This window comes from Gopherus flavomarginatus, chromosome 6 (genome assembly GCF_025201925.1).
Source record: "Gopherus flavomarginatus isolate rGopFla2 chromosome 6, rGopFla2.mat.asm, whole genome shotgun sequence".
Lineage (NCBI taxonomy): Eukaryota > Metazoa > Chordata > Testudines > Testudinidae > Gopherus > Gopherus flavomarginatus.
In genome coordinates this window covers 49736355-49752668 of record NC_066622.1, presented here as the reverse complement: position 1 = coordinate 49752668, position 16314 = coordinate 49736355, and the positions used below count along the sequence as shown (strand labels likewise).

Below are 16314 nucleotides of genomic sequence, written 5' to 3'. Positions count from 1 at the left end.
TCTGAAACCTGTCAGTATATACCTTGGGGTTGGCAAATGCCTGTTAAATGGCTTTATTACCCCTTGAATGTCTCTTTAACAGTTTCAATGTTGTGCTAATAGGTCTGGCAGGCTGGAGGTTTTCACTTTTAACTACTAGATTCCCTCCCAAGGAAGACTCACCAGGCTAGAGCAGCCATCTGTGGGAGCCTGCAGGAAGGGTCAGAACAGGGATAGGAAAACAAGAGGGTGGACACTAAGACCCAGTGGTGCCCCAAATTTTCAGGTGCCCTACGCAGCTGCCTATGCTGCCTATGCCTAAGGACTGCCCTGAGTGTATCCATCATATCTGGTCTCCTGAGCCCCATCTCCAGGGGCAGGCAAGTTCGTTGGGTGGTGGTGGGGCTAGGGCAATGTATGGCCTGGGTGTTGGGCACCCTCAGACAGACGATTGAGTGGTGGAGCAGGTCTGGGGATCTGCAAGCCCTGGACAGTTCCTGGGGGCAGGGGGGGTTGAGTCCCTGAGGGCTGGAGAGCAGGGCTGGGACAGGGAGCAGAAGAAGCCAGATGAGATGAGCTCAAAGGTGTCACCTTGAGCCCTGATGGGGCAGCAAGGGATGATGGCACTGGGAGGGGGAAGGAAATCCAGCTGGCATAGCTTTCCTGTGGGAAGGAAACAGCAGCTCCATGCCTCCATGGCAAACCCCTTCCCCCAGCTGGTTGGGCCATCTCCTGAATCCCCCCGTTTGCTTCCGTGCCAGGCCATGGTGGGAGCTGCCCACATGGCTCTAGAACATGGCCATGCACGCAGCTTGAAATCCAGGCCCTGGCGTGCTAGGTGCTCCAGCCAGTGGTGCCCCGAAGAGCTCACAGCACCGGCTGATGTCAAGGGCAGTCCTCAGAGCCCCTGGACACTCAATGTCCTGGTGCAAGAGCTGCAGGTCCAGCTGGGCTGGGCTCAGCACAGGACCCAGCAGCATGCCCCTTTGTGCCCTATGCCAACTTATGCTGCCCCCATGCCAGGAAGTGGAGTGCAAGGCTATGGAGAAGGCCCTGCCTTTATAACCTGCTTCCTCATCCCTGGCCAGGAACGGATGAGGCTTGAAATCGCTGGGCTCAGCAAGGGAGAGATTTGATGGGCTTTAGCTTAAGCTAGGGGCTCATCGGCTGCTTGCGATGCTGAGCACAGCAAGTCAGCTTCAAGCTGGGCTGTGGTGGGAGGCGGGGTGGGTCCACTCCTGATCCTTGGCCACCTGTCCTTGCCACAGATTGGGTGGCTGGGAGCACCTGATGGCCATAGCCTGCAAAATCCTCCCCAATTGGCGTGTGGCTGGCACCGGGACCAGGGCGGGGGCAAAGTCGGCACCTGGGGAGCCCGAGGCAGTGGAGAACGGTGCCGCTTAGCACTCCTCGTGGGCGAAGAGGGAGACTGGCCGAGGGTGCTGGACCCTTGGGGGCTGATCTAGGGTTCTCCCCATTGCTGAGCACAAAGGAGTGGCTGGGCGGGTGCACCAGCAGCGCACCATGGGTGCTGGCGCCAGTGCAGAGGAGAAACACTCCCGCGAGCTGGAGAAGAAGCTCAAGGAAGATGCAGAGAAGGATGCCAGAACGGTCAAACTGCTGCTTTTGGGTATGTGTTGGGCTATAGAGCCAGCCCCGCCATCCTGAGCCAGATCCCCCCACCATCCTGAGCCAGTCCCCCCTGATCCTGACCAGCCCCTCCAGATTCTGAGCCAGCCCCCGCCCCCGCCCCCGCCCCGGATCCTGAGCCAGCACCCTAATCCTGAGCCAGCCCCTCCAGATTCTGACCAGCTCCCCCAGAGCCTGACCAGTTCCCCCCAATCCTGAGCCAGTCCCCCCTGATCCTGACCAGCCCCTCCAGATTCTGAGCCAGCCCCCGCCCCCGCCCCTGCCCCGGATCCTGAGCCAGCACCCTAATCCTGAGCCAGCCCCTCCAGATTCTGACCAGCTCCCCCAGAGCCTGACCAGTTTCCCCCAATCCTGAGCCAGCCCCCGCATCCTGACCACACCCCCCCCCAGCTCCTGACCAGCAAGCCTATGGTACTGGGCCATCCCAGAGGGCTCTGCCCCAATGCTGGCAGGAAGGGCAACTCCCGTGGCATGGCGCTGGGGGAGCCAGCCCAGGGTGGTGCGAGGCAGGCAAGGACGGGTGGCACTGGTCTTCAGTTCAGACTCCCTCAGCATTAAACACACAAGCACAGATGCCCAGCTCCCCACCCCTGAGCGCTCCCAACGCACCAGCCCAGGTGCTCTGCCTTCCTGGGGGCTGGGCCTGGGGGGACCGTGTGTGACAAACTGACCTGAACCCACCTAGCTCTCTGACACTGACAGACACGGGGCTGGTGTCTTAGAGACACTGTGCTGGGCCCAGCCGAGGTAAATCTACAGCGGCTTCTCCGCCCGTCATGGGGACAGACCCCCGGCTGATAGAACTGCTGTAGCCCTTGCCTTCTCTAGCTGATTTCATGGTGCTGTGCCAGGGGAGGGTCTGGCCTGCTGTCGTTGGCTTTACACCCCATGGTTCCAGCCCTCTGGGGATGCAATCTAGCCCGGGGAGCCTGGAGGTGGGGTGGGGCATCATTTAACCTGTCTGTGCCTTGGTTTAACCTGCTGACGCACTTTGAGCTCTTAAAGGAGTGTCTGAAATGCTGCAATTGCAGAGGACGCTCGGAGGTCACCCTACACCTGTCTGGCCGGGGTGCATCTTTCTCCGGCATCTCAGTCCTCCAACCGTGGCCGTCCAAGAGCAGCAATTGCCGTGGCCTCTAGGCTCAAGCTGTCCCAGAAGCACCCGATAACAGCTGCTGTTCCCACATGGCAAGGTTGGGGCAGAGCCTACGGCTGCCTTCACGCCCGCTCCCTGCTCACAGACTGCTGGGGCACCAGCACCCCCTTCCCCTGTGGCTAGCATCTGCATGGGCCCCTCCACCTGGGCGTGGGTGGCTAAGCTGAGCTGTGGTGCAGATCTCATTAGCCAGAGCCCTGTGTCTGCAGAGAAGCGGATTAGGGCTGTTACCACCCTGCCCCCTGTTCTCAACTCTCCAGCTCGCTTCGCAGCCATGCACTGAGAGCAGTCAGGGGACTGTGGGCCGGGCAGCTGCAGGAGGCAGCCACCATCTCGCCCAACACACCAGCGCTTGAACTGGGGCCCTCCGGCGCTAAAAGCAGGCTCTGGGACTGTACCAGCCTCCGTGGTTTGAGCACACGGGGAGACGGGGGGCCTGTGACACTTGCAGGCCAGTGGGCTCCAGTCCCACCCCCCAGGGCCCTGCTAGTCCAGCCAATGGGTTGGTCCATCCAACCAGTGCCAGGGAGGGATTTGCAGTAGAACCGGATGGGCACAGAGGATGTCAGGCCATGTGATGCCCATGCCACTCAGTGTGGCTCTCCATCTCCCTTGCCCACTCCCGCTCCGCTGTCACACCCACCCAGCACCCCACGGGATGGTGACCCAGGTGGCTGCATCGGGCTCCACACTGGGCATGTTCCCTGCCGTGACTTTCTTTTCTGTCCCACAGGAGCTGGCGAATCTGGGAAGAGCACGATTGTAAAGCAAATGAAGTAAGTGGGTTCACACCTCACTGATGCCTGCCCGCTCCCCACAGCACCCCCTGCTGGGAGAGGCTAGGGCCGGCATAGCTGGGAGCTCCCCCACAGCCAGCGCCACCTGCCCTGCTTCCCACAGCGCCCCCTGCTGGGAGAGGCTGGGGCCGGAGTAGTAGGGAGCTCCCCCACAGCCAGCATCCCCTGCCCTGCTTCCCACAGCGCCCCCTTCTGGGAGAAGCTGGGGCTGGCATAGCTGGGAGGTCCCCCACAGCCAGAGTTCCTGCCCCACCCTGGATGCCTGGTTCTTAGAGACATGATCTCCAGCAGCAGCAGCCTTTACCGACAGTGGCATGCTGCCCCCCACTGATTTCTGCCTTTCCAGGTGATGCCCAGCTGCAATAATCTAGGGTGCAACCTCTGGGGGCTCCCCACTACCCCTCCTCGCCCCTAGGGAATTCTGCGAACCCACTGAACCCACCGCAGTGTGCTGAGACTGCCCCTCAGGCAGCACATGCCACCACAGCATGGCTGCTATACTGTCAAGCTAGCGTTGGGGAAACTCACTGTAGGGAAGCAAGCCAGTGGCAATGTCTCCAGCCCATTGGGTATCCTCTGCACTTGGCCAGGCATTGCCAGGGAGTGCCCAACCACGGAGCCCATGGCCTCCCCCAGGATCACCATCAGATCATGTCTCCACCAGGATCATCCACCAGGATGGATACTCCCTGGAAGAGTGCCTGGAGTTCATCTCCATCATCTACAGCAACACCCTGCAGTCCATGCTGGCCATCGTGCGGGCCATGGGCACGCTGAGCATCCAGTATGGAGACTCAGCCCGGCAGGTGAGCGGCTGGGCATAGGAGGGGGATGGGTGGGGTTCTGCACCCCTCTCAGCCACATATAGCGGTTGATGAGCCCCCTATGGCCCCGGACGGCACAGCTGGGTAGTTTAGCTCGTGCATTTAGATCCAGCGGGTCCAGGTTCAATTCCTGCTGCCGACAGGGCTTTACTTCATAGCATCTGGTGCCTCCCGGTGAGCCCCGGGCCAAGCTGGAGCAGCTGACCCTGCTATGCCCTGTTTCCCCAGGATGATGCCCGTAAGCTGCTGCACTTGGCTGACACCATCGAAGAGGGCACCATGCCCAAGGAGATGTCTGACATCATCGCCCGCCTCTGGAAGGACACAGGCATCCAGGCCTGCTTCGAGCGAGCCTCGGAGTACCAACTGAACGACTCGGCCGGCTAGTATGAACCTTCCTGTGTAACCTCCTAGGGCAGATGCCGCCCAGGCAGTGCCAGGCTCAGGTGCCCCCACAGACCTCATCACAGAGGCATTGGCAAGGAAGTGGCCTGCCAGTCCCATGGGAGATGATCTAGGAACTCCCCTGGCTTTGCACTGACCTGAAGGCTGGGAGGAGTTTGGGGGAACGTCAGAACAAGTGGTTTTCATCTTCCCCAGTATGTGAGGGAGAGCGAGAGGGGATTCTCCCCAGTGTCTAGTCCCATTCCTCTGGCACAGGCAGTGGTGCAGCCCTCTGCTGAGCCCCCACAGGCACTGGCACAGGGAGGCCAAGAAGGCGCAAGCTGAGGAGGCATGGCACTACTGGGACTCAGAGCCACCCCAGATGCCAGTGCAGGGCTGGGGGGTAGTGGGGCCAGGGCCCCTCTCCTGGAGAAACAGAGAAGGGGTGGGAGGCAGGAGGCGGGTTGCAGTCGGGGTGCCCGCAGGAAGGTCTGTAGCTATAGAGTGCCAGCCCTTCGCTATGTCCATACAATGCCTGATCTCAGCACTGCTGCAATTCAAAGAACTAACAGCAGCAGCAGGTGTCTCTAGGCACCAGTCACCCTAGAATCTAGCAGCACATGGGGTCCAGCCAGCTCCCAGGGCCGGTCATGCTGGGCACCGCCCAGACACCCAGCGAGAGCCAGGCCCTGCCCTAGGGAGCCCGCAGCCTGAGGGCGAATGGGTGTCTAAGCTGGAAGCTAGTCGTGGTGCCCACTAGAGGTTTGGTGCAGCTGCTGCCCCCCACTCTGAGCTGGGGCCAATGCTCCTTCAAAGCCACCGAGCGCAGCACTCAAAGAGACCCCAGTCAGCAGGACACAAGTGTGAGGCAGCAAAGGGGCTATATCCCTGACCCCCTGAGCCTGCTTGAGCCATCCAGCCAGGGCCACCAGCCAGAAAGGGACCCAGCCTTTGGCTCCAGCCACTCTGGGCCTGGGGAGCATGGGGAGCATGGAGACCATCCCCTCCCCTCCCCTCCCTGAGGTGATGAGAGTTTCAGGCCCTTCCTTTGTGCCTGGGCAGCTACCTGAGTGACCTGGCGCGCCTGGTGGCTCCCGGCTACGTCCCCACAGAGCAGGACGTGCTGCGCTCCAGGGTCAAGACCACTGGCATCATCGAGACCCAGTTCTCCTTCAAGGACCTCAACTTCAGGTAGGGCATGGCATGGGTACAGGGCCCTGCTAACCACAGGCAGCCTGAGGATGGGGGGTCAACAGAGGTCCCAGCAGCCAGCTCCAGGTGTGGGTGCAGAGAGCCACCCCAAGGCTGTGGGGCACAGGAGAAGAGAGCGCTGGGCTTGGGCAGGACTCTGGGGCCTGGGGCACTGGAGACACAGTCAGGGGGAGGCTGGGATTCGAAGGGTTAAAGCGAGAAGATTTAGGCAGTGGGATGGATGGGAGCAGGCGGGCAGAGCTGGGCACAGGGCCCGGGGCTGGCTGGGCCAACGCTGCTTGTGCAATGCACGGACATGACAGAATGGGGGTGTTGGGGCCCTCAGCTTTCCAGGGCTGTTTTCAGGGATGCCCAGAGAGGGGGGAAAGTGAGGCAATTTGCCCCAGGCCCCACAGGGGCCCCCACGAGAATATAATATTCTATAGTATTGCAACTTTTTTTTTATGGAAGGGGCACCTAAAATTGCTTTGCCCCAGGCCCCCTCAATCCCCTGAGCAGCCCTTGCGGTTTTCCATCTCCATCAGCCTCCAGCCCCAGCACCCCCAGGAACTGGCTGAACCCCTTGCTCAGCCCAGACCCCTGCCCTGGGAGGAGGCTGCTCCCACCCACTGCATCTTGGCACCGTAATCACACCAGGGCTCGGCCCAGTCTTCATTCGTTAGTGGCTGGCGCCATCTAGTGCTCATGAACCCAGGCCAAGAGCGGTGCCAGCCAGGGCTCTCAGGATCCTGCTGTGCCAGCCAGGCTGCTGTCTGCGGCCTTTCCATTGTGTGCTGAGCAGGGGGTTTAATTCCCCCACCCCACCCCAGTGAGAGCCTCCAATTAGCTCCAGCTCCCCCATTCCAGGAGCTCGCCCATCTTGTTCTGTGGAGGCTCCTTTCCCTCCTCTCCCCAGTCCCAGCTGGGTGGTCCTGGCCAGCTGCGACAGGAGATGTCATGTGGATTCTGCCCAGGAGCTGGGCAATCTGGGACACATCTATTCTCAGCATGACACTCTCAGACCATTTTCCCTTGGGTGGGCACCACAGCTGGCACTAACCTGCCCTTGGGGGGCAGGGACCACAGCTCCCTGGAGGGGTTCCTTCCAGGTAAGAGTGGTGGCAGCCCTTGCCCAGTGCCAGGCCTGCTCTGTGGCTAACCTAGCACTGTTCACCACATTGGTCCCCGCTGCCGGGGGAGGGTCCAGGCCACTGTCTGTGCCCAGATCTCCAACAGTCCCTTACTCAGCATCTGTCACCCAAGCTGTGGCCAGCCCCAAGCTGAGGTCAGCCACACATGGCCAGGCATCCCTGCAGAGATGCCCCCAGTCCAAGCCATAGCAGAGGTTCCCCTGGGAGGTCTCTCCTCCCATGCTAGCAATGCGGCCCATGCCCCATTCAGAGCCTCGCTGCTCAAGGGACCCTCTCCCTGGGCCCAGGATGTTCGACGTAGGCGGCCAGCGCTCCGAGCGGAAGAAGTGGATTCACTGCTTCGAAGGGGTCACCTGCATCATCTTCATCGCTGCCCTCAGTGCCTACGACATGGTCCTGGTGGAGGACGACGAAGTGGTGAGTGGCCCAGCTACCAGGGGGCTGAGGCCCTTGGCTCTTAGCCAGAGGGAGCCAGTTGGGCCCAGGTGCCCGGGGCCAGGTCATGTGCAAGCAGAGCAGCAACCCAAGCACTGGAAGAACTCCAGGGGCCTCAGATCCATGCAGAACTCCTCCAAGTCCAACGTATCACTGAGCACCTTCAAAAACATCCAGCCAATCAGCTCATGCCCCTGAGACTGGCTAACCAGTCTGATTCTCTGTGCAGGCATGAAGTCCGAGGAGGCAGCGTGGTGGAGCTGTGGTCACAGTGCCGGATGGGAACTTTAGCAAACCTGTGTTTTGGTCCCTGCCCTGCCCGTGGCCTTGGGCAGATGCTCGCTAAAGTGCCATGACAGCCAGCACTGGCAGGTGCTCAGTGCCATTGCGCTAGGGTGACCAGATAGCAAGTGTGAAAAATTGGGAGGGGGTAGGGCGTAATAGATGCCTATATAAGGAAAAAAGCCTCCCAAATCAGGACTGTCCATCTGGTCACCCTATGTTCTGCTGATGGCGGAGACTATGGGGTGGAATGTCCTGCTCTAGGGGTGGAGGTTTAAAATGGGTTTTAACACTGCTGATACAGCTAGAAATAATCTACCTGGAGTGACAGCCAGGGGTGGTGAGTTGTATGGGCCCATGGTTCCCTGGCTCCAGCAATATTCAGGGCCCGGGGGCCCAGCTCCACCAATGTTTGAGGCCGGGTTTCTCCCCCGGCCCCACCTGCTGCCCCCACGTCTCCCCTGAGAGTCCCTGTCTCTTCTCTGTGGCTCCATGCTGCCTCCTGCATGAACTTCTGCCACAGGGTCTAATGCCGCCCAGCACTGCTGCCAGGACAGACTGACCCTGAGCCTGCCCTTCCCCCTTAGATGCTTTCATTTTCCAGTGCCCCCCACACCCACAGTCACCACTCCTGTCCCCCGCTGGACAAGGGGCAGCCCCACCCCCCACCCCCAGTGAGGCTACAGTGAGGGGCAGCAGTACGCGAAGAGGCACACATGTGATGGCAGCCCCACCCCCAGGACCCACCACAGGGGAGTCAAGAGGGCATCCTGTACCTGAGAGGAGTGACAGTGGTGCGAGCTGAGTGTGGTGCAGGGGGGGAAGTGGGGAGGCCCCAGAACTCGCTACTGCCTGAGGGGAGAGGACTGGGGGGAAACCTCCTCTCTGCCCCTTGCCCCAGGGCAACCTGTCTGTACCCAAACTCCTCATCCCCAGCCCCACCCCAACCCTCTGTCCTAGCCCTGAGCCCCCTCCCACACCCCAAACCCCTCATACACAGCCCTCACCCCAGCACTCCAGCCCTCTGCCTGAGCCCTCCCCACACCCCAAACCCCTCATCACCAGCCCCACCACCGAGCCCTCACATTTTTACATTATTTTAAAAAATATTCCGTAACTCCTCACTTAATGTCGTAGTTATGTTCCTGGACAATGCTACTTTAAGTGAAATGATGTTAAGCAAATCCAATTTCCCCCAAAGAATTAATGTAAATAGGGGGTTAGGTTCCAGGGAATTTTTTTAAAACAATTTAATATTGCACACAGCAATGATGATTGTGAAGCTTGGTGGAGTCAGAGGGTGGGATATTTCCCAGGGAATGCCTTACAGCTAAATCAGGGGTTCTCAACTCAGGGTCGGGACTCCTCAGGTTATTACATGGGGGGTCGCGAGCTGTCAGCCTCCACCCCAAACCCTGCTTTGCCTCCAGCATTTATAATGGTGTTAAATATATAAAAAAGTGTTTTTAATGCATAAGGGGGGTTGCACTCAGAGGCTTGCTGTGTGAAACGGGTCACCAGTACAAAAGTTTGAGACCCCCTGTGCTAATTGATGAACTAGCACTCAGCTGAGCCCTAAGGGGGTGGGGGGAAGACAGCATGGCAGAGAGAGACAGAGACACACACCCTGTGTGAGAGAGAGAGACTTTGAGACAGCAGCTGCTGCCAGCAAGCTCCCTCCATTCTGAGCCATGTCATGTCACCCCCTGCTCTGGGGGAGGGCGGGGGCAGAAACAGGGGAGGGGGACACCCTAAAAACAGCACCCTCCCCCCCCAGGGAAATTAGGGGAGCTGATGGGGGGCTGTCAGCCCACCCTGGTTCCAAGCTCCCACCACTAGTGGTCTGCTCTTTCTGCACGCAGGGAAAATCAGGTTCTCAAACGGTGGTCCACAGACCATCAGTGACCCGCGAGCTCCCTTCAGGTGGTCCGCAGATAGTTCCTCCAAGGTGCATTCCTGGGTGGCCGCACACGAGAGAATGAAGGGCCCCCACCTAGTGGCTCCTCTAGTTAGGTGCCTGGACCCTGGAGAAGATGCACATGTAAGGTGTGGTGGTGGCCTTGGAGGTATAGGGGGTAGCTGTGAGAGGGCAGTGGTGTGAGAAGAGGGAATGGGGGGAATTTGGGACGTGCAGGTTTACGGAGGCCAGAGAAAGAGGCTCCAGGGCTGCAGCTGCTGGGGACAGATCCCCGCTCCTTCCCAGCGTCAGCTCTGTGGCTGCTGTGGTGAGGGAGAGACACCCCGCTCCTTTCCAGCCCGAGCTCAGGGGCTGCCATGGCAGGGGAGGGAGGGCACATCCATCGCATTAGAAAGGTTAAGACTAGTGATATTAAAATATGAGTTGTGTGCTTTTATGTGTAGAATAAAAAAAAGTTTATTATAATTAAGGAGATTTTTTTATATAGTGCTTTTGTGCAAAGCGCTTTACAACAGTTAGCTAATGGTACAAACAACATTTGGAAAGATCATTAAGTGGTTTGCCAAGATCCTCAGCAATTTTCAAGTGGTCTGTGGGGAAAAAAAAGTTTGAGAGCCACTGCTCTAATTGATTAGCAATGTAACAACAAAACAAAGTTAACTGGGACGACTTTAAGTGAAGAGTTACGGTATATTGGCTTACAAAGCAGGTGGAGGTGGCGGGGTGGGACTTGGACTTGTTCTGGGCACCACCAAAAATTATACAAACCTGCTGCCCCTGACGACAGCAGTTGCCTCCCTGGGCTCACTCCAAACGTCAATAACTGGCAAGTAAGCAGAGATGACACCCCATTGGGAGGCAGCATGGCCTAGGGGCGTGGGGAGCACAACTAAGGTGAGCCTACTGAGTGACCCTGTCCACATCACTGTGCTGCTCTGTGCTTCAGTTTCCCCAGCTGTAAAATGGGGATGATGCTCCTAGGCTCTGTAAAGCATGCTGAGATGTCTGGATAGAAACCTCTCTGTTATTAACAGGAGCTAGTGGGGCTCAGACTCACCAGGCAGCAGGGGCTAGGGATCGCAGGGGAGCAGCAGAGCACACACTTGAAGGCTACAAGGGTTAGCAAGCTAGACAGGGTAGGAGACCCTGCAATCTGTCCTCCAGCAGCCCAGGCCCAGCTGGCCTCTCATTCACATCCTAGACACTCCAGGAAACAAGGCAGGAAATTGATGCTTGTATGCAACTAAAAGCCCCGTTTGGCCCTTTGCTCCTCCCCAGAACCGGATGCATGAGAGCCTGCATCTCTTCAATAGCATCTGCAACCACCGCTACTTCGCCATCACCTCCATTGTCCTCTTCCTCAACAAGAAGGACGTCTTCCTGGAGAAGATCAGGAAGGCCCACCTCAGCATCTGCTTCCCCGATTATGACGGTAAGTGCCCAGCCTGCTGCAGGCCCTCTGCTGTGCGTCCTGTGTGGGGTGGGGTGGGGGGAACTGGGTTTTGATTCACAAATCGAAGACCTGAGAGAGCCAGGCTCTAAACACCAGCGACCAGCGTGTAGATTCGTTATGCACATGGTGGCTCATGGGGGACCAGCTGCAGGACACAGCTCAGAAGCCAAGTGCCAGATCAGACACTTAACACTAAACACACCCACTGGTTAGCTATATGGCAGCATGTACCTGTGCTTCCATCGCTGGCCCCGAGATCTCCCTACTGCTCTGTGCAAAGGATGATTCCCCTGCAAGGTCAGCGCCCCACGCTCCTGGCTTGCAGAAGTTGGGGGTTAGTTTCTATGCTGCTGACAGCTAGTATTGATGTTCATGGAGCTTTTTATTTTTAAAGATTTTTTATCAACTTACATTTCCTCAGTTCTGCACAATCTGGGAGTTTTCAGTAGTTTTAACTTTTCTCTCAGTTTAAATATTCACACTCGTGGGAGATTGGGGGTGGGGAGGAGAGACAATAATTATTTAGTGCCGGCAGACCCTGAGATTCAGTTGAAGCTGTGTAAGTCATCACCGCACCATTGTCACCATCACCCGGCCAGCCATCGAAAACAGATCTACTTAAATGGTCAAATCAGGCCTGGCTTTACTGTTCAGGTGTTAGACCTTGTCCAGTTTCAGTCCATCCCCAGTGCTGGCTGGGCCCCAAGATGGTCTCACACAGCAGTTTTTGTCCCTTGCCAATCTGGATGTGCCGAGCCTTCCCGCTGGAACTAGGTTTTCATGGGTTTGGGCATGCAGGTGAAATCAACATTTAGCGACATTCACCAATACAAATTGAATCCTGCCAAACCTGCTCAGAACTCAGCATCTCTTCCCTGGTGCTGGACCCCAGCTTGGTGTGGGTGGAGCTGGTCAGGCAAGTTAGAAGAGTCCTCTGCTGTAGTAGGGTGTGAAAGGAGGGGGCCCAATGTAGTGGGGGGTCTCTCCCTCTTGTTCCCTAACAGCTAGAGCCATACAGGGATTTGGGCACCTTGATGCCAGTTTAGATTCACTGCCTTTAAGGCCAGAAGGGACAATTGTGATCATCTAGTCTGACCTCCTGCATATTGCAGGCCACAGAACCTCACCCACCCACTCCTGTAACATACCCCTAATGTCTGGCTGAGATACTGAGGTCCTCAAACGTTACAGAGAATTCACCATTTACACTAGTATAAACCTGCAAGTGACTCATGCCCCACTTTGCAGAAGGTGAAAATCCCCCAGGGTCTTTGCCAGTCTGACACAGGGGAAAATTCCTTCCTGACTCCAGATACAGCAATCAGTTAGACCCTGAGCATGTGGGCAAGACTCACCAGCCAGCACCCAGGAAAGAATTCTCTGTAGTAACTCAGATTCCACCCCATCTAACATCCCATCACTGGCCCTTGGAGTTAGTTGCTAATGGCTGTTGTGGATCGGCCACACGCCATTGTATTTCATCAAACCATCATCATCCCTCAGCAACCTCAGCATATCGTCCCTTCCATAATCTTTTCATGCTCAATTTTGACATCAGTTAGGCTTTTTGCCCTCACTGCTTCCCTTGGGAGGCTGATCCAACACTTCACTCTGCTGGTTAGAAACCTTTGTGTAATGTAAAGCCTAAACTTGTTGATGGACAGTTTACATCATCGATTTGTTCTTGTGTCCACATTTGCACTTAACGTAAATAACCCCTCTCCCTCCCTGGTATTTATCCCTTTGAGGTATTTAGAGAGAGCAATCGTATGTTCCTCGGCCATCGTTCAGTTAGGCTAAACAAGCCAAGCTCTTTGAGTCTCTTCTCATATGACAGGTTTTCCATTCCTCGGATCATCCTAGTAGCCCTTCTCTACTTCTGTTCCAGTTTCAGTTCATCCTTCTTAAACATGAGAGACCAGAATTGCACAGTGTCCCAGATGAAGTCTCACCGGTGCCTTGTATAATGGTACTAACACTTCCCTGTCTCTGCTGCAAATACCTCACCTGGTGCATCCTAGGACCACGTTAGCCTTTTCACAGATGCATCACATTGACAGCTCATAGTCATTCCATGATCAGCCAATACAACCAGGTCTTTCTCCTCCTTTGTCACTTCTAAGTGATACATCCCCATCTTATAGCACAAATTCAATGCTGCCTAAGTCGGTTTGGGTACACTCAGCTGCTGTCAACTCTCCAGGTGCCTGAGTTTCCACCATTAAAGTCCCCATGGTGCCTAGTGGTTTCTGTGGGTGAGCATGCACAGGGCTGCTTCGGCAGAGTGGGATTGGGGGGTGGCCTAGTGGTTGATGCAGGAGTAAGTGGTCAGGAACCGAAGCCAAGGGCCAGAGCCGGGTTCCCTGAGGTGAGGTGGGGAAGGGGGCCATGGCAGCTGTGGACGAATGCTTTGAGCAGCCAGTGCCCTGCTGCTGGGCTTGAGCGCAGGTCTGCTGATCATCCGAGCAGGACCCACCATGCTCATCAGACAGCCAGGGGGTGAAGCCAGCAGCTAAACAGGTGAGCTGCAGGTTCTCACACCTCCATGATGTCCCTGAGCCTTCTGGAGCCCTCGCTCACACCAGGGCCCTCCCCCGAATTCTCGACCCAGATGTCGCCCAGCCTGGCAGGTCAGCCTGCGGCACCCAACCTGGGTGGGGTTGTGACCCTAACTTTCACCAAGGCCACTACAGAGAAGGGGAGCTGCCCTACTGCCCAGGCTTTAGGGTGCAGGGGGGCCTGCTGCCTAGTGGTTGAATTATGGGAGCCTCACTAGAACTGCCCAGGTTATGCCTCTAACTCCAGAAGAGGGCTCCCAGCTGAAGATTCTGATGGGGCTGAGGACCAAGTCCCTTTGAGGGTCTGGGGTTAGCTTCCCTCCTCCCCACGGGGTGATCAGATGTCTCGATTTTATAGGGACAGTCCCAATCTTCAGGCTTTTTCTTATACAGGGACCTATTACCCCCCACCCCCATCCCGGTTTTTCACCCCACCTCCACCCGCAGTATTTCCTACTGGTTAGCAGCTCCACACACTGACCAGGGGGGCCCAGCGCAGGCCTGTAAATGCAGGTATCTGAACGCCTTGCAGCGCTAAGTCCTCAAATTCCCCGGCCTGGGGATCCCTTTTGGGAGAGCCCCAGAGGGAAGCATTGGGGAGAGGTGAGCAGGGAGGCTGGGGATGGGGACTCCAGGGTCTCTCTCTTGCTGAGCAACCCAGTGAGCAAAGAGCTCAGAGCCCAGTGCCTTGGGACAGCACTGCCCTGTCTGGCAGTGTGGCCCCCCTCTCACAGGACAGGGCTCTGGCTACCCTGCTCGGAGGGGCACGTGAGCAGGCATTTCCCAAAGGCAGGTGCTGCACAGCTGGGGAGGAGACGCTGGGGTCCAGATTCACAGAGGCTCTCACGTGCCAAACTCCCAGGGAACTCACTGGAGAGGGATGAATCTGGCCCATGCTCTGCACACCCAGCAAAGGAGGAACCTGGGTGAAAAGCCAACTCAGCTGAGCTATGGAGCTGGGACCAGCCCCTCTGTTGGGATCCCCCCTTATCCTGGGGCAGGGGCAGTGCTTCCCTCCGGCCCCACGCAATCTGCAGACCCACCATTAGTGCCAGGCTCCTGCGTGGGAACATTCTGCGATGGACAGCAGAGGGCAGCTTCCGTCCAACCCTCCAGCCCGGGGACACCCACGGCCGTGCGGCTGTGTCCAGCATGCCACATGGCAGCAACTTAGAGACCACCCCCAGACCTCTGCCACCCACTGCATCGCCCATCATACTCCCAAGCCCCTGCCCCCCCCAGAAGAGCCTTAATTCTGCCTCAGTCCTGGCCCTGCCGCCCATACCCAAGCCACGTGGCCACCCAGTGCCCCCGTGCCAGCTGTCTCCCCTCAACACCAGGTGACAGAGCCAGATGTCCTGCCACTGCCAACTCTCAGGGCATCTCTGCCAGTCCTGTGTGGCAGGTGTTTGCAGGAGCTGATCACGCTGGTGAGATTCTTTGCCCACACTAGGAGTGGCCATGGCCAGCTGGAGCAAAGCTGCGGGCTGCCCTCGGTGAGGGGTCAGTGGCCAGGAGGCCAGTCCTAGCAGAGCGCCACTGTCCACCAGTGGTTCTGGTTCCTTGCATTTACACAGGAGAAGGAGGTGCCAGCCCAAGTGGCGCCTCAACTGGGGAGGGCACAGAGATGGCAGAAAGTCCCTCCTGGGGGGCAGCTCGGCCCTGCTGTTTAAGCTGGCCTGGGTATTTGAGTGGGTGGGGAAGAGGGGGATCTGAGACATGCATTTGGAGCAGACTGTAGAGGAGAAAAGGGAGCAAATGGAGTGAATGGGGTGATGAAGCTTTGAGGGATCTCAGCAGCAGGGCCCCCGTAATGGCCTAGGCTGTCTGGCTCCTTGGGCCAGTGGCCCTCACAGCAGGCTGGGGCGGGGGGCAAGGAGTTGCTAGCAGGCTGTAGGGTGTCCGTGTCTCCATGCAGGGCTCAGAGCCAGTTAAGTGGCTGAGCCACCCCCTGACTCTGTCCTGGCACCGGTACCTCCGCAGGACCAAACACGTTCGAGGATGCAGGCGCCTACATCAAGGTCCAGTTCCTGGAGCTCAACATGCGCCGGGACGTAAAGGAGATCTACTCGCACCTGACCTGTGCCACTGACACGGAGAATGTCAAGTTCGTCTTTGACGCCGTCACCGACATCATCATCAAAGAGAACCTCAAGGACTGTGGCCTCTTCTGAGTCCCCAATGCCCCCCTCAATCACCAGCATGACACCCACGGCCACAGCCCCGCCATCACCGGCCCCCAGTACCACGTCTGCACTTCCCAATATGTACCACATCCACATCCCCCCGGCCCCGGTACCACGGCTGTGGCAACCCGTCACCCCCTTGGTATCACGGCCGCAGCTCCCCATCCAAATCCCCCCCATAGCCCCCTAGTACCACAGCTGCCGCTCCCCCCATCCCCTTTTATTAATAAAGAGATGTAGCCTCAGCCTCTGTTCATTCCCCGGTGCTGAGAGTTCTGGATCCCTGGCATGGAACAAACCAGTCTTGGGGCCTCTGCAAGCCTCTCTGCTCAACAGAGAGCACAGGCCCT

General features: G+C 57.7%; 1 protein-coding gene across 1 annotated transcript; it reads left to right on the top strand.

Annotated features, from left to right (window-relative positions):
• Positions 1-1503: 1503 nt before the first annotated feature.
• Positions 1504-15952, top strand: GNAT1 (G protein subunit alpha transducin 1). The gene is made up of 8 exons (XM_050958739.1): positions 1504-1609; positions 3519-3561; positions 4247-4388; positions 4635-4792; positions 5853-5981; positions 7420-7549; positions 11046-11199; positions 15762-15952. Exons 1-8 carry the CDS (start codon positions 1504-1506, stop codon positions 15950-15952), a joined length of 1053 nt encoding a protein of 350 aa, XP_050814696.1.
• The last annotated feature ends 362 nt before the right edge of the window (positions 15953-16314 follow it).